The sequence below is a fragment of the Myotis lucifugus genome, unplaced genomic scaffold (assembly GCF_000147115.1).
Source record: "Myotis lucifugus unplaced genomic scaffold, Myoluc2.0 scaffold_0, whole genome shotgun sequence".
NCBI classification, from domain to species: Eukaryota; Metazoa; Chordata; class Mammalia; order Chiroptera; family Vespertilionidae; genus Myotis; species Myotis lucifugus.
The window spans coordinates 20,243,992-20,267,218 of NW_005871048.1; the positions used below are offsets into that span (position 1 = coordinate 20,243,992).

A 23,227-nucleotide genomic window follows, 5' to 3' on the forward strand; every position below is an offset into this window, starting at 1 on the left:
AATTCTGTTCCAAATATTTCCAACATATGTGATGATTGCATACATAAATAACAATCATTTTATGACCCACTAAATATTTACTAAGTGGTACCATTTGCCAGGACACAGATTAATAAGATACAGTCTCAAATTGCAAGACTCTCACAGTATATATAGTGTAGGAGACAGATAAGTTAAAAAACTTATATTAATACCCATCTAACATAAAGTTAGACAAAATAAGTCAAGCAGAAATACATAAAACCCTCATCAAACTAAGTGGTATAGAAAATAAAGAGGAACTTTTTTAACTGGATAAGAGATATCTAAAAACCTGAAACTATCAACACAGTCAACAATAATTCACTGGAAAAAAAAAAAAGAAGTCACTGAAAAACAAGAGTGCCACTGTTACTAAATCTTTCAACATTTTACTGGACTTTTGTCATCATTACAAACATGTACTTAGAGATACAATCATATACATAGAAAATCATATACAAAGAGATACAACCATATACATAGAAAATCCAAATGACTTTATGGATAAATTATTAGAATGATTAACAGTATGTAGTAAGGCTGTTAGTTATAAAATCTTTATACAAAAATGAGTTAAAATTCAATATGACAATAATAGAAAATGAAATTTACATCATTTATGATAACATAAAAATATAAAAAACTTAGAAATTAATCTGACAAAGCAGGTACAGCATTTAAAAAATCTTAATTTTATCAAAAAGATATAATATCTCACTAAAAATATACTAAGTCCTTGGACTAGAAGATCTAACACTATAAAAGTGTTACTTCTCTCAAAATTGATCTGCAGAGTTTATATAAATCTCAAAATTCCAAAAAGGTCTCTCTGGAACATTCCTCTTCACTTTAGTTTAAGAATGAACAAGAATGTTTAGTATCAACACTTCTATTCATCATCTTAATAGTCTTAGGCAGTAGCACTTCACCAAAAAGCATATCCAAATGGCCAATAAACATGCTAAAAGGTGCTAATCTTTACTTGTCATGAGGATAATGTAAATTTAAACCACAATGAGATAGCATTACATGCCTCCCAAAATAGTTACATTAAAAAACACTGGTCATATCAGTACTGACAAGGATATGGCAGTATCTTTAGAAAACAACTGGGAAAACTATTTGACTGTATCTTCTAAAGTTGAATATATGCATATCCTATGACCTAACAATTTATCTCTAGATGTATGTTTAAAAGAAATGTGTACATTTGTTTACCAAAAGATTTGTAAAATAATGTTCGTAAAAACATTCATTTTCATAACTTGAATTAGAAAAAAAAATGAAATGATTATCTAAGTGCAGTGGAGTGATACCTTCCACTATATTTATTTAATAGAATACATGGAAACAAAAACAAAGAACAGAATAGATGAATCTCACAAACATAATGAAAGAAAAAGCCAAATCTACTCCTCACCCCATAAAAGCATATATTTTGTGATTTCATATATATAATGTTCAAAAATAAGCAAAATTAATCTATGACAATAGGTACCTTTGGGGAGAAGACAGGGAGGTTGTGATAAGGAGAGGGCATAATCTGGTCTTCTGGAATAATGATATTATTGTAGTTATGACTTGGCTGAGTGTTCAATTGTGTTCATTTTATAATATGTCATTAAGGCATATATTTATGATTTATGTACTTTTATCAATATGTAATATACTTTAGTACAAAGTTTTAAACTGAGTACATATTTAACTTTGTAAGGTTACTATAAAGATTAAAATGCAATTCATGTCAAGTGCTTAGCAGAGTGTTTAGCATGAATTAATCCTCAAGTAAAACAACAATAAAAACCAAAACCAAAACCAAAATCAAAACAACTATAGTTTTTTATCCATTTTACATACTGGTCTTAAAAATCCAAAATAATCTACATAAAAGATAAAATTCAACCATGCCAAAAAATGTCCACCTAAATTGCAATTTAAAAATGTAAACCATCTTGCTACTTATTACTTGAGATAAGAATTCTAGCACATGATAGAAAATTCTTATAGAAACTTCATGGAAAGCTAACACTGCAGTGCTCTCTTGTGGTCACCAAGCTCTGAGGGTTTCAGCATCATTACCTCTCTTGAAGCTGGTCTATATCCATAGCCGGATGGTAAATTTTTGTCTTCTTCACATCCTTTGGCTCCTGGACTAAAGTGTAATTCAACATGAAAGCGTTCCTCTGAAGAAAGATCCTAAAAAATATCACAGAACATTTGGAAAATAAGAAACTTAAAGCTATTTATTTACCTTGGGTAACACATACATATCAATAACTTGGATACCTTGTTAGGATCCTCATAAAGCATGATAACGATCTGAGTCATGTAGTTGAGCTCATTGACAACATTTAAATAATCCATAGCTCGTTTCCACTGTTCATCTTTTGATTCCTGAACAAAAAAAGATATATGGAAAACATTTTCTCATTTTGTATTACTTGAAGTAACTTTATTTTCATTATGGTAGTTTGCTTAATCCTGAGTGCTAACACAAAGAAGGGTGAATATATGTACAAATCTTTTAAAATAACTCCTCTATATTTAAGCCTCAATAAATTACTTAAGCTTAAGTAAATTATTTTAAAAATATTTTATCAGCTCGACTGGCATGGCTCTGGTTGAGCATCGACCTATGAACCAGGAGGTTACGGTCTGATTCCCAGTCAGGGCACATGCCCAGGTTGCAGGCTTGATCCCCAGTGGGAGTGTGCAGGAGCAGCTGATCAATGATTCTCTCTTATCACTGAAGTTTCTATCTCTTTCTCCTTATCCCTTCCTCTCTGAAATTAATAAAAACATATTTAAAAAAATTAAAACACACCTCATCAGAAGTATTAGAAACTCTTGTAGTAACTTAACATAAGGCTTCCTATCAAGATGGCAGAGTAGGTAAAAGCGGTACTGGTATCCTCCAACCACATCAACATTACAACTAAACTACTGAACAGCCATCATTGAGAACCACCTGAAATCTAGCTGGACAGAAAACCTATCACTGAAGAAGCAGCTCTGTAGAGACTGATAGGAGGGACAGAAACACAGAACAGGCTGGTACAACACACGCATGGCAGTTAAAAATCAGTAGAGCCCAGCCTTTGTGGCTGTTGGTTGAGCATTATCCCATACACCAGGAGGTTACTGGTTAATTCCCGGTCAGGGTACATGAATGGGTTGCAGGTTCAATTCCCAGTATAGCCATTCACACCTTCCAATGCTATAATGCCAAGCCATTAGACCAGCTACTCTCCACCTAAGCACTACTCTGGAGCAAAAGTTGCATCTGTGTGTGTTAAGTGTTTGGGGTGGAGATATGTACAAAGATGTATATATTTTTTTTTCAAACTTGATAAGAGAAAACATAAATTAGCATCGCATAGCTAAGTTTCACTAGATGTAAATTACTATGAATGAGTTTAAATGAAATACTACACTATTAATAAGAACATCATGTAATACCTAATTTAGTGTTGTGGTTATATTTTGCTAGGTTTTAATGAACAGATAAAATTTAATAAAATTTAGTACCATACTCCTGAACACAATATTCAAGAATTCATATATATATATATATATATATATATATATATATATATATATATCTATCTCCTATCTAATAATAGAGAAACATGGTAATTAGCCGTACCTCCGCTACCCTTCCCATTGGCTAATCAGCGAGATATGCAAATTAATCACCAGCCAAGATGGCGGCTAATTTGCATATGTCGGCTCCAAGCTACGGACTGAGGCTTTAGGCCTGGGTAAGGGAGGAGCCAGCCAACGATCATTGAGCCAGCATGGTTGATGGAGGCGATGGCGGGGGAACCGGGGCGGAGCCAGACAGCAATTGGCTGTGGCGGGAGCTGGGGGTCCCCGGTCCAGGCCTAAAGCCTTGGCCAGAGGCTTTAGGCTTGGGCCGGGGAGGAGCCAGCCAGCGATCATTGATGGCGACAGCAGCGGGAACCAGGGCGGAGCCAGCCAGCAATCGTTGAGCCAGCGATCCTTGATGGCGGCAGCGGCGGGGAGCTGGGGGTGCCCCGGCCCAGGCCTAACGCCTCGGCCAGAGGCTTTAGGCTTGGGCTGGGGAGGAGCCAGCCAGTCAGTGATCCTTGAGGGTGGAGGCGGCTGGAACCAGGGCGCAGCCAGCCAGCGATCCTTGATGGCCACGGCTGCTGGGAGCTGGGGGTGCCCTGGCCCAGGGCTAATGACTCGCCAGAGCCGTTAGGCCTGGGCAGGGGCCAAACCAGCAATTGGTGTGAACTACAGAGGAAACACCTTTTCTGACTGCTGATTGGTTAAGCTCCCTGTATGCCACTGGTGTCCCGCTGTCAGGCCGAAACCGGCTCTCTGACATCCCCCGAGGGGTCCCAGATTTCGAGAGGGTGCAGGCCAGGACAAGAAACCTCTCAGGAGCATTATCGGGGCTGGGGAGGGATGTAGGAGGTTGGTCAGCCGGGGAGGGACCGCAGGAGGGCTCCAGGGCATGTTTGGCCTGTCCCATTCAGTCCCGATTGGCTGGACCCCAGCAGCAAACTAACCTACTGGTCAGAGCGTCTGCCCCCTGGTGGTCAGTGCATATCAGAGCGAGCGGTTGAGCATCCTTAGTATATCACTAGCATATTATGCTTTGATTGGTTGAACGGCTGACCGGACAACCGGACACTTAGCATATTAGGCTTTTATTATATAGAAAATTATAAAGGATATCTATTTTTAGCATACAATATCTTTATGTTTTATTAGCTATTACAGACAATTTGGTTTTTACTTTTCAAACATGCATCATTTTGCTTTCAACATAGTGAATGGTGTATTAAAAACTAAGCAAAATCAAGTGTAGGCTTTACTGACTTAACCTTGAATATTTGCAATTATCCCTTCATAGATTATTCATAACACTAAATATCCCTTCCATGTTGTCAGGATACAGAAATTAAAAAAGAATATTGAATCACTTTAAAGAAATTTAGAACAATGTATTTAGGAGAAAAAATATTCCTGTTGTTCATGTATTAATTATTATTTACATTCAAAATCACTAGACATTATGTTTTAAGTATGTAAAATTACATATGTTGAATAATAAAATATACATATTTTCTTATTTCCCCCAGTTTCTGGAACAGAGCTCCTAAAACCCTTGTAATTTTCTAAGTGTTAAGAACACTTAGAGCATCTTTTGTTCTAACATTTGCTCTTTGAGATCCTAAATCCCTAGGAATTTTCTTAGTAATAGGAATGTCTTTTGTTCTAATGAGATGATTCTTTTTATTTTTAAATTTAAATTCTTTATTGTTTAAAGTATTACACGAGTATCCTTTCCCCCCCATTGACCTCTCTCTGGTCGCTCCCACCCCCCCAGTACATGCCCTCACCCCCTTCTGTCTGTGTCCATTGATTATACTCATATGCATGCATACAAGTCCTTTGGTTGATCTCTTACCCCCTCAACCCCTGCCTTTGGTCATAGGTTGGACAGTCTGCTTGATGCTTCTATGACTCTGGTTCTATTTTGTTCATCAGTTTATGTTGTTCATTATATTCCACAAATGAATGAGATCATGTGATATTTATCTTTAATTAAGGCTCATTATTTGTATTCCCTGAAACCTTGCTTAATCTTATTTCCTGAACAAACCTTTTTAAAAAAGCTATTAGAGAGGGATAGATTTTACCCAGGCCACATTGAAACATCAAAACTTTCAACTGGGAAGATATTTGTCAAGGGTATAAGTATATATTAGTTACAGGGTCTTATAAGGGCAATATGAGTTGGGATAATAATTATAGATCAAATAAATTAATTTTTTTTAAAAATTAGAAAATAGGACATAATTTTGGTATAGAGTTTAATTTTTACTTTAGTAAATACATGTAACATTTTTTCTTTTATTTGGAAGCAGATTTTTAAAAGATGGAGTTGTTCAGCTTTTGTTTTGAGAAATGCAGCCAAATACAATGTATACTTAACAAGCTCTAGTTCTAACTGCCACCATCTTGGTCCAAACTATACCATCCTTCTTTAGATCATTGCAATAACTTCCTAACTGATTTCCTTATATCTACTCCCACCTATGTATTGTCCACAAAGTAATCAAATATACTTACTTCCCCTGCTTAAAACATTTCAATGGCTTCCCAATCCCCTTATGATTCAAGGCACTGGCTCTCCAAACTTATCTGTTGCCATCTATCCATCACTCATTATTATGTTCCAACTACAGGCCTTCTATTGGTTCCTATATCCTGCACATTCTTTCCATCTTCTAAATAACTGCAAAGGGGTTAAAAGGGGACTACAAAGGAGATATATCCCTCCTCTCCAAAAATAATTCCATTGTTACTAGTGAATATATAAGCTCTTGCCTTGCTAATTAAGGACCACATTTTTTCACTCACTATTTCATTTGTTAAAGCTCCACGAATCTACAATGTTGCAAGGGATGCCACTTTGCTATTCTTTGTTGGAACAAAGAAGAAACCAAAACAAGAGGAGAGAACATATCAATTGGAAAATATGACAAGGACAGAACTCTGAAATAGCCTTAGGGTAACTTTGATAATAACTTAATCTATCAAGTCCCAATAATAAGATAGATTAAAAATCTAGATACCAAATCTTCATTATTTGAAGGGATCAATGGAGGGGAGGGAAAAGGAACATATGTAATACTTTCAACAATAAAGATTTAATTAAAAAATTACACAGTAAAAACAGGCATTAGTGATTTGATGACAAATTCAAGGAAACATCTGTTAAGTACATTGGAATAACTTATTCTACTTACATTGCATAAGGCACCATAGCGAAGAATAGATAGTAAAGAATGTACATGACTTTCACTGGTGAAATACAATCTGGTACGGACATGACGTTCAGGAGACAGAACACCCCTGGAATACCTAAAGTTAAAAGCAGTGTTAAACAACCATATAGTCAAAACTTAAGCACTGAAATTATTCTATAAAATGGAATTTAATCTTATTAGAAGTAAAAGACTGCCGTAAGTAAATCTAGCCTCTTCCAACCACAATTGAGGAATATCTTACTAGATATTCCTTTAACATGAAAATAATTGGAACTAACTGGGACCTCTGAGATTAGTCAAAGAAGAATTAACATTAGTCAAATTCACTGCCAATAGCTCATTGTAGCTCCTCTACTAAAAATAACAGAGGTCATAGTACTAAAGAAGTTCACAATGTTTATGCTGCTGAACGAGATACATGCTGAATAATGTGAATAATGACACACATTCCTTTTCCCTGTTCACTTCAGCTCTTACCCAATTTGGAGAGAAAAAGAATCCTGGTTGGAAGTTAACTATTAGGAATAACTAGGCAATCCTTATTTCCACAATGTGCCAAGTGACACATTCCTAATTACTTCATAGGAACATTAAAAAGTAATTTAGATTTGAAGTATACCAAAATAGACACCTATAGATTTAAATACCAGTACAGTCTCTTACACAGGATGGAGTTTATTTACAGTGTCATCATCTTGTGTCCTCTGAAGGTCTGAGCGAATTTTTCTAACTAGAGGAGTACAGTAGCCTTTGGCAATCTCCAGCTTTTCAGCTTTGGTTATACCATATTCCTGAGCAGAAAACACATGATATTAGAAAAAAAAAAGGTATAATGCCAAAGAGCTCTAACAAATGCACTGCTAAATTAAAGAACTATAATAAGCCTTTTGAACACTATACACAACGCCTAGTTTACATTTCTGCAGCTGTTTAAGTATACTATTCCCAAAACTATCCTATAAAGAGGCAATATGCAAATTGACCATCAGACCTCACACAGGATGGCCACTCCCATGTGGTCACAAGATGGCCACAAGATGGCCAGCAGGGGAGGGCAGTTATGGGCGACCAGGCCTGCAGGGGAGGACAGTTGGGGGCAACTGGGCTGTCAGAAGAGGGCAGTTGGAGGGGACCAAGCCTGTAGGGGAGGGCAGTTGGGAACGACCAGGCCTGCAGGGGAGGGCAGTTGGGGGTGACCAGGACTGCAGGGGAGGGCAGTTGCGGGCGACCAGGCCTGCAGGGGAGGGCAGTTGGGAGCGACTGGGCCGGCAGGGGAGGGCAGATGGGGGCGATCAGGCTGGCAGGGGAGTGGTTAGGGGAGGGGTGGGCAAACTTTTTGACTCGAGGGCCACAATGGGTTCTTAAACTGGACCGGAGGGCCGGAACAAAAGCATGCATGGAGTGTTTGTGTGAACTAATATAAATTCAAAGTAAACATCATTACATAAAAGGGTACGGTCTTTTTTTTTTTTTTTTTTTTTTAGTTTTATTCATTTCAAACGGGCTGGGTTAGGGGGTGATCAGGCTGGCAGGCAGAAGAGGTTAGGGGCAATCAGGCAGGCAGGCAGGCAAGCGGTTGGGAGCCAGCAGTCCTGGATTGGAGAGGGTGCAGGCTAGGCTGAGAGACACCTCCCCCCTCAGTGCACGAATTTCGTGCACCAGACCTCTAGTTAAGTATAATTGAAAGAATTTTTGGAGGTACTGAAAATAAAACCACCTAGTTATTTTGAAGAAGGGATGATGAATGGATGAATGTAATCTTTATGGGTTGTAGTCCAACTCAATTGGCAGGTTAGGTTTTAAATGTAGAAACAACCCTAAAACAAAGATGGATTAAGAATACAAACACTGAAGCACAAAAAAAAAATAGTCAATAAACATATGAAAAGAAATACAAATTGAAACTGAGATTTTTATCTATTCAAATGTCAAAGATTAAAAAGGCTAACAAATTATATAAAGCCTTTGGCCAATACTTTTAAAGTTTTAATTTGTGGTGGGCAAAAAAATGCCATAAAATTATCAAATTTCATGATTTCTATAATTATTATACATTAAATAAATTTATGAGAGATTGTAATATGAGGTTTAAAGAAAAATAAATAATAATAATTCTAATAAAAATTACAGTTCAAAGGAGTAGATAAAAAAATGACCAGATATGAGAAGAGAAAAATCTGTGATGTGTGTGTTGATGGGATAAGAGGAGGGAGAGGAAAGGAAGAGGGCAGAAAGTGAGGTGGACAAGAGAAGGAAAGAAGGGAAAGGAAAGAGGAGAAAGAAATAGGCACAACTCTAAGTACAAACTGGGATATCTGAATTTAAAGGATACTTCCTGCTATCAGGTACTTCCCAGATGGCCAAAGCTAAGTATGAACAATAGATCTCAAAACTAATAAAGAAAAGGCTGATTGATTACAAAAGGAAGACCTACGGTAATGGAAATTCTTGGGGTCATTTCCCTTAAACTAAAGCTTGGTTGGTTCAATTATCTTGCCAACATAGATGATTGTGAATTAGGTATGTAAAAGGGATATAAATGCAATTGTGTATGTATAAGTCAATGAAAGGAAAATGCTGGAATTAAAAATTACCAGGGGAAATTTTTGTTGTTATCAAGGCATGAGGAAACAGATACTCTCATACACTGCGCATCTGGAAGAAAACTGGTAAAAGATTTCTAAAGCTACACAAATAGTCTTGAGATAAAAACATATGTGTAAAAAGAGTGAAAGAAAAAAAAATCCGTATTTTTAAATACAAGAAGTGGTTAAATAAGTTAGTTACATCACAGCATTCCACCATCAGTAATAATTATGTATATAATGCTGTACTGATATGGAAAGTTCTTAATGCTAAGTGAAGGGGGAAAAATCAGGTTGTAAAACAGTATGCTTTTCCTGGTTCTATTTTTACAAAGAACATTTGTTTTATATGTAAATTTAAGAGAAAAATTATATCTGCATGAATTTATGGGAAAAGGCCTTTAAATCTAGTTGATAATGTCATAGTGATTTCTTTGCCTTATCTACATTTTCTAATTTTCTAAGAAAGATATATTACTTTTATAATAAACTAGAGGCCCAGTGCACAAATTCATGCACCAGTGGGGTTCCTCAGCCTGGCCTGTGGGATCGGGCCCAAACCAGCCGTCCGACATCCCCTGAGGGGTTCTGGATTGCAAGAGGGTGCAGGCCAGGCTGAGGGATCCCACTGCTGCACAATTGGAGCCAGGGAGGGACGTGGGAGGTTGGCCAGCTGGGTCGGACCGTGGGAGGGCTCCAGGGTGTGTCCAGCCCATCTCGCTCAGTCCCAAACAGCCAGACCCCAGCAGCAAGCTAACCTACTGGTTGGAGCATCGGGCCCCTGGTGGTCAGTGCATGTCATAGCAAGTGGTTGAGTGGCCATAGCATATCATTAGCATATTATGCTTTAATTGGTTGAACAGCTGACTGGACTACTGCACACTTAACATATTGGGCTTTTATTATATAGGATAAATTTTTCCCTTCACCAGTGACATTAGTGACATTTTGTTCATCTGCCACCACCAACCAGGACCAATTAATTAATTGTTAGATATTTAAATTCTCATGTTATTACAATGCTTCTGCCATAAATAGAACAGATTAAATTAACATATGAGGCTATTTGAAAGCTTATTATGTGTTAATATTTAATGAAAGTATCATTGGACATCACATGGCAAATGTGATTATAATGAAGCTTCTGTATGTCAAAATCTACAAATAATTAAAGAAATTGTCTTTGAACTTCAATAAATATGTGCCATCTCAATGAAGAGAATCTTAATACCAAACTTAGTCTTTAGATGTTCTTATCACCATACCATCATGATTATTTTAAAGTATCATTTTTATTTTTTTAAAATATATTTTTATTGATTTCAGAGAGGGAGGGAGACGGAGGGAGAGCTAGAAATATCAAAGATGAGAGAGAATCATTGATAGGCTGTCTCCTGCTCACCCCCCACTGGAGATTGAGCCTGTAACCCATGCATCTGTCCCGACCAGGAATCGAACAGTGAACTCCTGGTTCATAGGTCGATGCTCAACCACTGAGCTATATTGGCTGGGCTAAAGTATCATTTTTAAAACAGGATCCCTGAGGATTAAACTGGTTAAAAAGTGAAAAGTTGTTTCTATTATAGCAAAAATACCTACCATAACTGAAATATGCTTAATTGTGAAGATAACTAAAAGCAATAAACCATGTTTGTCAACCTTAAGCTTAGATATACACTGTATAGATATACGAATTAATTCAATATAAGAATGGAAACACATTTTTATAGAAGAATACTTTGTACACCAGAATATATGTTTATACATTTTTCTTGCACACACAGTGTCACTCTCTTAATTTAAATTAGTATATTCTAAACAAGTCAAAGTTTTACATTATTGACTCAGTCATCAGGTTTCTAAACTTGAAATATTTTTATTTGTATGAGAACTACATACAGTAGTCCCCCTTATTTGCTGGGGATACACTCTAAGACCCCCAGTGGATGCCTGAAAACAATTGGTTTCAAACTCTTTGTATACTATTTTTTCCTACACATACATAAAGTCTAATTTATAAATTAGGCACAGTAAGAGAGTAATAATAACTAATAATAAAATAGAAGAATTATAACAACATACTATTATAAATGTTATCTGAATGTGTTCTCTCTCTGTCTCAAAATATTTTATTTCACTATACTCATATTTCCACTTAAAGGAAACACCTTATGCTTTTTCTTGGCATATCTGAATAGTCAGCATCACTACTCTTGTGCTTTGGGGCCATTATATGTAAAGTAAGGGCTGTTTGAACACAAGCACTGCGATACAGTGACAGTAGATCTGATAACTGAGCTGACTACTAAGTGACTAATGTGTGGATAGCATATACAGTGTGGAAATGCTAGACAAAGAAATAATTCACATCTTGGGCAGGAGTCTCCGGAGAGGGACTTGATCATGCTACTCAGAATGGTAGATAATTTAAAACCTATGAATTGTTCATTTCTGAAAATTTCCATTTAATATTTTTGGACTGTAGTTGACCATGATTGACTAAAATCAAAGAAGGTGAGCCACAAATAAGGGGGAACTGTGTATGTAAAATTTTCATTTTTTTTTCCACTTCAAACTACAGTTTCATTACAATTACTATAAATGTATTTATAATTTTAGGTTATTTAGTCGGGGATTGAAAATGCCTGCATTTTGTCCATGGTTTTGGATTCATGAAGGCTAAAGTAATAAAGCAAAATAATATTACTGAACTGAATTCAATCCTCCATTTAAAAAGTAGAAATCCCAGGTTTCTGCCACAATAAGGAATATCAAGTCAAAAAGTTAGGAAGGTCAATAACAAGTTGTTCTCTCCTCAATTTATAATCTGAGAAATCCAAGAAAGCATGTAAAAATACTTCTGCTTTTAAACTTATTAATTTACCAAAATTTAATCATGAATTTACTCAAAATAAGACTTTGATCCCTGAAACCTTAGGCAAACTATTGTCTGAAAGAGTCACGAGATTTCAAAGTTAAATAATTTATCCAAGAAAAATAATTTTGGAAATGTCTTCAAATAAGTTCTCAGACTATTGTAAAATTTAACATAACTGCATCATTAAAAGACAACTACTGTAATAGAGACTGAGAATAGGTAAGCATTACAAATTAACTTTAAAAGATACAATTGATGTTTCAAATCTTTTCTAATTTTTCTGATCGTTAGTGTTTCTTCTAAGTACAGTACTTTAAAATATCCATTATAAATATTTAAGTTACAAGGAGATGGTCGGAAATTTCTTCATTTAAGCAATATACCAGAAATACATACACAAAAAATAGAAGACACTATCTAAAACCCCATTAATACTTGAGTTTTCTTTTGATCCCAATTCTTGGAAAGCAACTTTTCATTCCCAATTCCTGAATGTTTAGAATTATGTTAACACAACATGATTATGTTAACAAATCATTTGTATATTTATTTAGCCATTGTGATACATTTAGATATACTGAAAATCTACCTTGAAAAATGCATAATGGCAACATAAAGACTTAAGAGGGTCTTATATTTATAGTTTATCTGTTAAAAAATATACTTTTAAATCATCTCCATTGTAAGAGTAACTAAGATGTACTGAACCTGAACTAATGTCAATGCAATCCAAAACAATGAAAAAAGTCAGGGTCTTATTTATTCTTTCAATACAAACTAACGTTTACCAGAATTAACAGTAACCATTCTTCTCAGACTCTTTTATAAGAAAGCTTGAATGAATTCTCTATCTTGAATTTCATAACAAAGATGGATCCTGATTCAGTAACTTAGTGTTAGCTCAATGATTTTCTATATACCTTGCAACTAATACTGAGTTCAGCAGAATTTAGTATATTCACTTTGATGGTAATCTTAAAATACCGATTATAAAAAAAAGAACATTTTATTCTGTTAATAATAAATTGCAGAGTAAATTCTTTAATTTAGTAAACAAAAGTTGTTAGTCAACAAAAGTCCTTGTTCCTAAGTGAGTATTTTTAAAAGTGAGGTCCAAAGACATATTCTTGGAAGTCTGAAATATTTTATATTCTTTTAAAAAGAATCCATGTTTGCAAATAACTGATTCATATACTACACCTAAAGTTGTTTATGTGATATATCTGACCAAACAAATAAATAGTTGCTCTTTCATGCTGGAAGAATAAGCTAATCTTTAACATTTACACAAATAACCACAGGTGAGTTGCAAACTGTCTGAATTCCTAGTTTTTCAAAGTTTTTAGGTTTTTCCTGGACTTTCTGTGAATATTAGCAGAAGGAGAGTAATATTTTAACAATTTTTACAGAATAGCTTTAATTGAGGCTACATTTATTCATAATCTTTGTACTTTTCATATATTTCATTCTTTCTGCCTTTTAACTGTGGTTCACATTGGAATGTCTGATCTAGTCCAATCTCCCTGGTATAATATAGAAATAATCTTTTAGTAATGGAGATGCCAAAAGGGCATCCAGAACTATTTTCTTCTAAGCTATCTTTTACCTCAACTTGTCTTATCACTTCTTTATTATCAATCTGATTCTCTGCTTAATTGCATTTTAGTTATTTAAATTCTGGTTTTACTTTATTTTCCTATAATATTATAAAAAAGACCCATGAACACCCTCTCCCATTAACTACTTACATCTTGACCTCTAAATATTATATTCAAAATACTTTCCCATAAAGAATTTTAAAATTTAAATAGGGCCACAGCTACCCTTTTCTCCCACCCCCCACACATCTCCACAGCATAGGACTGGTAGATGTACAATAGCTGCCCAATAAATATTTAAGTAATTTATTCCATTGTTTTAGTTGTCTTATTTGTTAGTGTATTATTGTTCTTTAGGAATATCAATGCTTAAATTTTAAAAAGTCACTACAAAGCTGTCATTTAGAATTGAAGGTCAGATAAAGAGATTCATAGACAAGAAAAAGCTAAAGGAGTTAATCACCACCAAACCAGTATTACATGAAATGTTTGAAGGATATTATTTAAGAAGAGGAAGAGGAAGAGAAAGAAGAAGATGAGGAAGAAAATGGATAAAAAATATGAACAAAATGGCAATAAATATCTATCGACAATTGAATCTAAAAATCAACATAAACAAACAAGGAATCTAATGAACAAAATAAACTGATGAATATAATAGAACCAGCGGCATGGAAACATGGAACATACTGATGAATCTCAGAGGGGAAGGGTGGGGAAGATTAACCAAAGATCTTATATGCATATATGCATATACCTATGGACACAAACAATAGGGTAGTGAGGGCCTGGGGTGGGGCAGGAATCAGGTGGAAGGGGACAATGGGGGCAAAAAGGGGGACAACTGAAATACTCTCAACAATAAATATTTTTTTAAAAAAGTCATTACAAACAATTAGAAAATCAAATAATAATTTCATATAATAAATAAAAAGTTCAAAATATAAATTCATAATTACTTAGTTTCCTTTTTGAAGTTGCGGGTTTTAAATGAACATGAAAATCAGCTGTCTTTTATCCACTGAGAAGACATTTGTAAAGTATCTATACAACACTAAGAAAGTGATTCCTAGGAATTACTTACCTGAGGGATAACAATATCTGCTAATGCCTTTGAAAGACCATATAATTCCATTGTGTCTTCTAATTTCAAGGAACCGTTATGCTGGACATCGTATTTTATACAGTCATATATGTCAGGGATTTTACTAATGTCATATCTTCCATTCTTTGTTTTAAAGTCTTTCTCCAACTTGGACCATCTACGTAGCATAAGCTCTAATGTCTCACTATGGTAAAGCTGAATATCTAAAACAACATGAAATGTTTAATATATTAAAATTAAAAATCAAATTAAGAATATACTAAAAGATTGATAATTAGCAATTTTTTTTGAATGTCAAAAATAAAATTGTTAAGGAGCTAGGAAATATTACCATAGGCATAAGCTATTAACAACCATATATTTTGTAGACTTGAATAAAGGTATATGTAGGTTAAAACTTGGGTTTATAAAGACCTTTCCATATGTTACACACATCAATAGTAAGAAACAGAATTATATACAAAACTCTTTGAAGCTAATAAATTTTCAATTCTGAATTTTAACTTACTTTAATTATATTATTATTTATTATTTTATTAGATTCACTTAACTAACAGAGTAGACAGTCATTACCGGAAAGAAACCATAAAAATTAAACAATTCAAAAATCTACTTTAACTAGTAAGCAATCCAAGCTTACAAGGTTGTCCAAGTTATTAATCAAGCTAGTCTCAGAGCCAGAGACAAGTCACCTTCTTATTGTTTGCTCTTGTTTATTATGCTGCTTATTTGCTGTTTAGCTATCTGGGAACACTACAGAATGAACCAAATAAGAATGTTTTCTTTCATGCTGTCAAAGGAAAAAAAGCAACTATAACTTAGCTATTTATTCTTTTGTTGGATATACATTAACTCACAACTACATGTAGAATGAGCTTTATTTTTTAAGATTATTGCAAATGTTTATAGTAAACAAATAGCAATTTTTATTTGTGCTATGCTCTAAGAAAAACATGATATTTACCTGATGATTTGGGATCTTCCATGCGATGTCTGATTTGAGAAGTCAAACTTTGTATCAAAGAATAAACTTCGTCACAGGTCTTCACAGGATTTTTAATTAAATGCATTGATTTAATAAGAGAAATGCTTCCAGATGGAGTAAGCTACAAATGGATAAAGTATATATTTTACATCTGTTTGTGCACAACTGTCCAAAATAACAATATACAAAACTGAAGAATAATTCCATACCACAAATTAAGATGGCCACACTGTATAGTAATAAGATTAAGAATGAAGCAAAAAACTCAAATTTCATGTTAAAAAAATTAAACCTTCGCTATCATGAGATCATCATCAGAGAAAATATGGCAGAAGTACTGTAACTCACAATGCCATTTTATTCTTACATCAACAATTTGTTGACTCAATATGAGCAAATACTGTCCTAACAATTTGACATATTTATTTACATGTAATAACCCTAAGGCTCTATTATTACAATCATCTTTTTTTCTAGTTGAGGTATTTAGAGGTTAAGTCCAAGATCAACCACCAGTATGTGACGAGTGGGATAAAAAAGCAGGTAGTCTGGCTACAGAGCTGATGCTCTGAAACACCATGCTAATCCCGTTGTGATAAGATTTTTTACAAGTCAACAAAAGTCATTAATCACAACATAGTTTCAAATTCTAGATTTTACACTTAGCTTGGCAAATCATTTAATTCCATCAGGTAAGTTTCTACAAATAATAAAAAGTGTAGAGTTCCACTTCTTACTATGACGAACTAGTAGTTCAGCTTAATTTAACCATTGTAAATACGTAAAAATCTTGGGCAAAGAACTTCTATACTTCTGCTTTGAGGTATCTGAGAATCTATATAATAAAAGCCTAAGTGACCATTATGGCGGAACGACCAGAACGACTGGTCGCTATGATGTGCACTGATCACCATTGGGCAGACGCTCAATGCAGGAGCTGCCCCCTGGTGGTCAGTGCACTCCCACAAGGGGAGCGCCGCTCAGCCAGAAGCTGGGCTCACAGCTGGCGAGCACAGCGGTGGTGGCAGGAGCCTCTCCTGCCTCTGCGGCAGCGCTAAGGAGCAGCTAGCCGAGTGGTAAGGAGCAGCGAGCAGGTGGGCAGTAAGGAGCAAGGGGTCCCAGATATCCCCCAAGGGGTCCTGGACTATGAGGGCACAGGCTGGGCTGAGGAACCCTCCCCACCCCGTGCACAAATTTCGTGCACAGGGCCTCTAGTTAATATAATAAAAGAATTATAGAACCAAAACTCATACAGAGAATCTGGCATTTAAGGCTGCTTCTGAATTGGAGACATTTGTTGATCCTGAATAGACAGCAGAGAAGTGGAGTAAATCTTTAATAGTCCTATTAGGCTAAGGGAGCAAAAGGGAAGTCCAGGATTTCAAAAGGTGGAAGACTGGTAAACTCTGCCTCAAAAAAGTGAGAATGAATCAGAAGCAAACCAATCCACCAACAACTGCAGATGAGGTTCAGGTCAACTGCTGATCCAAAAAGATCTGTTCTGAAACTGGATTAAGGCAATCTTAGATTGCTATGTCCAAAGGCATAGAGCAGGAACAAATAATAAACCTTATTGGAAGATGTTAATATTCCATTTATTTCCACAAATAAAGTATTCACCCATAATTAAAGATAATCAGGCACACAAGAAAACAGGACATCATGAATACCAACCAGGAGAATAAACAACAGAAACAGAACCAGAGACTCTAAGTAATAAAATTATCAAAAACTAAAAAAAAGAGAGACTTTCTATGATCAAGAAGATAAAAGAAAACATTGAAAGTTATCAAAGAATTGCACATTATAGAAAATGACAATATTATATATAAAAAAGAAGCAAATAGAAATTCTGAAATTGAAAAATACACTGGCTGACTTTATAAGTACATTAGATACAGCCAGAGATAAATTTAGTAAATTAGAGACTGGTTAGAAGATATTATCCAGAATAAATCACAGAGAAAAAAGGATGAAAAAAAAAAATCAAAAGAATGGATAAGACAAAGTTCTAGCAAGCATATATTTGGAGACCCAGAAGAAAGCAACAGGGGAAAAAAAACCAAAAAAATATTTTCCAAAACTGAAACAAAAGACCCAAGAATCCTATTAGAAACTATTAGCAGGAAAAATTAGAAAGCAATTTACATCTAGACATAAAATAGAAAAACTGCTGAAAACCAAAGATGAAATTATGCCAAAAGAAGTTATTTTTAAATATATTTTATTGATTTTTTACAGAGAGGAAGGGAGAGGGATAAAGAGTTAGAAACATCGATGAGAGAGAAACATCGATCAGCTGCCTCCTGCACACCCCCTACTGGGGATGTGCCCACAGCCAAGGTACATGCCCTTGACTGGAATCGAACCTGGGACCCTTCAGTCCACAGGCTGACGCTCTATCCACTGAGCCAAACCAGTCAGGGCAGAAGTTATTTTTAAAAGTTATCTTCAAAGGTGCAATAAGAAGATCAACAACTAACTTCTCAAGATAAACACTGAAAGCTAGAAGATAGTAAAACAATATCTTCAAAGCAATGAAAGAAAGTGCCATCCTAGAATTCTATACCCAAGAAAAAATACCCTAAGAGGAAAGTTGAAATAAAAATACCTTTAGGCAAGGAAAAAAGAATTCACCACCAGTAGGGTGATACTAACAGATTTACTATATTGCTCTCCAAACAGAATGAAAACGATTTTAAATGGAAACTCTAAAATTCAGAAAGAAGGAAAAAGGTAATTTAAGGGTAAATTTATAGGTAAATCTAAATAAATATTGCTTGTATAAAAGGATAACAAAAATGACACATTGTGGGGTTTAAAATATACAGAATAAAAATAAACGACATTACTTACTGTATCATGTAAGGTGCTAGCTGAGCAAATGTTACAATGATTTGGGGCCTTACTGCTATCCAGTTCAAGGACCAATAATATTGGCATGAATTGGGAGCTTATTAAAAATGCAAAATTCTATTCCCCACTGCAGATATGATGGATCAGAATCTGCATTTTTTAATAAGGCCCCAGACAATTCTTATGCAAGTTAAAGTTTGAAAAGCACTCTTTAGAGTCCTTGCATTGTCCAGGAAGAGAGTAAAAGCATGATGTAAACATTCAACTTTTAGAAGTCACAGAAGCCTACTGCTATCTCTGGGGTAATGTCAAAACAAACAGTAAAATCAAACAAAAATGTCAAACTAACAGAAAAATAAATAAAGTATCAATTCTAATGAAGCAAGAAAGGAGAGAATAAACCAAAATTTTCATAAGAATTATTTAAAAAACAACTATATGCAGATTTTAAGAGCTATACCTAAGAAATACAGTTTCAGAAAGATTAAAAGTAATCTGGTATACTATGCAAACACCAAATAAAAGAAAATGACTGTTGTAGCTATATTAGTCTCAAACAAAGTAAACTTTGAGGCAAAAAGTACTGATTGAAATATATCAACTCTAAATTTATATGCATCTAAAAACATGGAATCAAAAGAGATAAAGCAAGAATTGAGAGGACTACAGAGACATGAAAAATACACAATTATATTTGGAAATTTTAAAACAGTAAAGCAAGAAAAAATAGATAAAGAAACCAAGAGGAATTTTTATTTGAACCAAAATGATATAAAGTTAGATATAATGAAAGTATAACTTTAAAATGCAATAGATTTGGAAATTTTAAAAATATACTTTTAAATAACCCATGACCAAAAAAGAAATCACAAAGAAAATAAGAAAATGTCCCAAATTGCATAAACCTTTATATATTATGAATACAGTTAAAGCAATGCATAAAGAAAAATTTATGGCAGAGCATGTATTTTAGAAAAGATTCAAGACTTAATAAGCATCCATCTAGTGACATCAGTTTTTTCGAATTAGAAAAATAGCAAAATAAAACTGTAGAAATAGAAGGAATAAGACATTAAATAATAAAAATTAATCAAATGAAAACCAGGTGCATAATTTAGAGGACCAACAAATCTGACAAATCTGTAAGTTAGGTCTTTGAAAGAATTAATAAATATGGATTAACCATAGCAAAACTCATCAAGAAGAAAAATAATATGCTTGGCTGGTGTGGCTCAGTGGTTGAGCATTGACCTGTGAACCAGAAAGTCATGGTTCAATTTCCAGTTAGGGTACATGCCCAGGCTATAGGCTCAATCCCTGGTCAGGGGTGTGCAGGAGGTAGCCAATCAATGATTCTCTCTCATCACTGATGTTTTGATCTCTCTCCCTCTCCCTTCCTCTCTGAAATTAATAAAAAATATATTTTTTTAAAAAGAAGAAAAATGGTATAATGTGATAAAACAAAAAGGATGTCCCTACAGATATTTCAGACATTACAAAGAACTTATATAGTATATTATAAATGTTTAGAAGAATATAACTTAATACTGATATGACATAATAACTAGAACCTACTAAATTACTCTGGAATTCATAATTCTAAACTTTATCACAAAGAAAATGCCAATAAAATTTACCATAGGATTTACCAGTAAATTTTACCAAACATTAAATGAAACATAAGTACACAAACTATTCCACCTAAATAGGATCCCCTAACTATTTTTATGAGTCTAGTACAATCCTAATATTAAAAGCAGTCAAAGACATAAAAAATGTAATATAAAACTCCTAACCAAAAATATTAGTAAACCCAGTGATATATATTTTTAAAAAATACATTAAAAAGTTGATTCTAGGAACAAAAGTAGTGTCTCATTCTAAAATATCATACGATGCAATAGATGAAAAGATAATGATAAAAATCAGTAACTTTTCATGATAAAAATCTTAGCAAAATAGGAACAGAATAGAATTCCCTCATACTGAAATGAGAAGCTATAAAAAATTACAGAAAACATCACACTTAATGGACAAGTGTTAAAAGCTTTCCTTTTCAGAGCATGCACAAAACATGCCACTTTTTAAAAAAATATATTTTTTTAATTTATTGATTTCAGAGAGGGAGAGACAGATAGAAACATCAATGATGAGAGAGAATCATTGATTGGCTGCCTCCTGCACGCCCCCCACTGGGAATCGAGCCCACAACCTGGGCATGTGCCCTTGGCTGGAATCGAACCTGGGACCCCCCAGTCTGTAGGCCGACGCTCTATCCATGAGCCAAACCAGCTAGGGCAAGAAATGCCACTTCTATTTAACATGAATTTGAAGATGCTAGCTACTAAATTAAGGTAAGAAAAAGAATAAAAACATATAAAGATAGGAAGGAAGAAAAAATTTTGTGGATATGCTTTTAAAGAATCAAAAAAAATCTACAGATAAATCATTAAATTAATAAATAAGTTCAAAAGATTGATGCATATAAAGTCAATATTAAAAATGTTTCTACATAACAGCAACAATTAGAAAATAAAACTCTGAGATACCATTTACAATTGTACAATTTTTAAAAAATATGTAAGTTTTCACAAACTACAAGTTTAATGCAATGTAGATCAATATCCAAACAGAATTTCTGACCAGATTATTTAAAAATATATATGGAAATGTAGGAAAAGCCAAGAAAAGCTTGAAGAAGGAACTAGGTAGGATTTGTGATCCACAAAAGAGCAGACGAACATATATGATAAAGGTGATATTATAAAGTAATGGGGAAAGGATGGTCTTTGCAGTATGTCATGCTGAGGCACCAAGGAAAACATATAGTTAGGGAAAAAAATACAAATTTACATCCTTACCTTATAGCATAAAATTTTAGCTGGACTGCAGATAAATATGAAGGGCAAAACAGTAAAGCTTACAGATCATATATAAGAATATCTAACGCCTTCTGGTTAGAAAAAGATATAAACAATACATTAAAATGCATTGACCATAAAGGAAAAAATTGAACTTGGAATTCATAAAAAATAGGAATTTCTGTTTATCAAAAGATATAATAAAGGCTCAGAATAGGTGGTAGTATATATAAAAAGGAGCTCATATCTGAAATATAAAGAACTTCTACCACTCAAAAAGAAAAACACAGACAAGTAGTAGAAAAAAAAGACAAGAGACTTGAAGAGAAGTCCTTAGGAGAGAGGATTATCCAATGAAATACTTCTATACATCTACCGCCAGAATGGTCAAAATTGATTAGTCTGAAGATGACATGAATAGAGACTATGTAGAACAATGACAATTCTCAAGGAATTTCGATGGGAGTGTAATTGGGCCAATGACTTCGGAAAACAGTTGGACATCATCTACTGATATTGAAACATAAGCATACTGTGGGTTACAATTCTACTCCTAGAATAGATCCAAGAGAGACATATGCTCATATGCAATAGGACCCACACAAGGATAGTCATAGCATTATTAATCAAATAACCCAAAACTATAGCAATAATAGAAGCATATGTAAATTGTAGTATACACATAAATATAACATGGGGTAAAACTAAGGCCTGCAGGGCAAATGTGGCCAGTGACATAGCCCATATAGTTTGTCCATTTATCAAAGGTGGTTTAAAAAAAAAAAAAAAGATTATGCAACAAAAGACCAAATATAAACCTCAAAGCCTAAAACATTTAGTATCTGGTCTTTTACAGAGAAAGTTCACCAACATCTGAAATAAAATACTACACAGAGATAGATGATTATTAACTAATTAAAATTCTCAAAAATACATGTGAATTTCACAAACAATATTGAGTAAAAGAAGCCAGACATAAAAGAAAACATATTCTATTATTTGAGGCTTAATAAACAGCCAAAACTACTAAAACTATAGTAGTTAGAGATGCAGACTTATCCAATGATATGGTTATGAAAAAGAGCAACATAAAAAGCCAGAAGAGAGGTTGCAATCAGGATAGGGGTACACAGAGGCTAGAGTTGTTGCAATGTTCTATTTCTCTGTCTGGATGGTGATGGTTATATGATACAATACAATAAAGGCTAAGTGTATGTTTTTGTACTTTTCTGTGTGTATAATATTTCACATGTAAAAGAGTTTGTTAAAACCCACCTTTTCATAATCTTCAGTAGTAAAATCTCTGTCCTTCTGAAGTATTTCATGAAGTCTTGCTTTCACACGTTGCTGACAACTGCTCAAAGAGTCGCTATCACTGTCCAGAAGACCATTCATGTTTGCACTTTTTACCATCTGAACAAGGATGGGTGTAAGCTCTCCTTCTAGTGCCAGTAGCCCCTAAACATATTAAGTAAAACCAACACTGTTTTTAAACTTATTATATAAAATAATAGGAAGTATCATAATTA

General features: G+C 34.3%; 1 protein-coding gene across 1 annotated transcript in view; it reads right to left on the reverse strand.

The window, feature by feature from the left end:
• Positions 1 to 23,227, reverse strand: part of PPIP5K2 (diphosphoinositol pentakisphosphate kinase 2) — a 70,326-nt gene that overhangs the window by 19,596 nt on the left and 27,503 nt on the right. Inside the window, 7 exon segments of the mRNA XM_006081185.3 lie at positions 2,101 to 2,217; positions 2,308 to 2,415; positions 6,810 to 6,924; positions 7,494 to 7,621; positions 14,976 to 15,199; positions 15,961 to 16,102; positions 22,974 to 23,156. Of these exon segments, the coding sequence (XP_006081247.1) occupies positions 2,101 to 2,217; positions 2,308 to 2,415; positions 6,810 to 6,924; positions 7,494 to 7,621; positions 14,976 to 15,199; positions 15,961 to 16,102; positions 22,974 to 23,156 (1,017 nt within the window).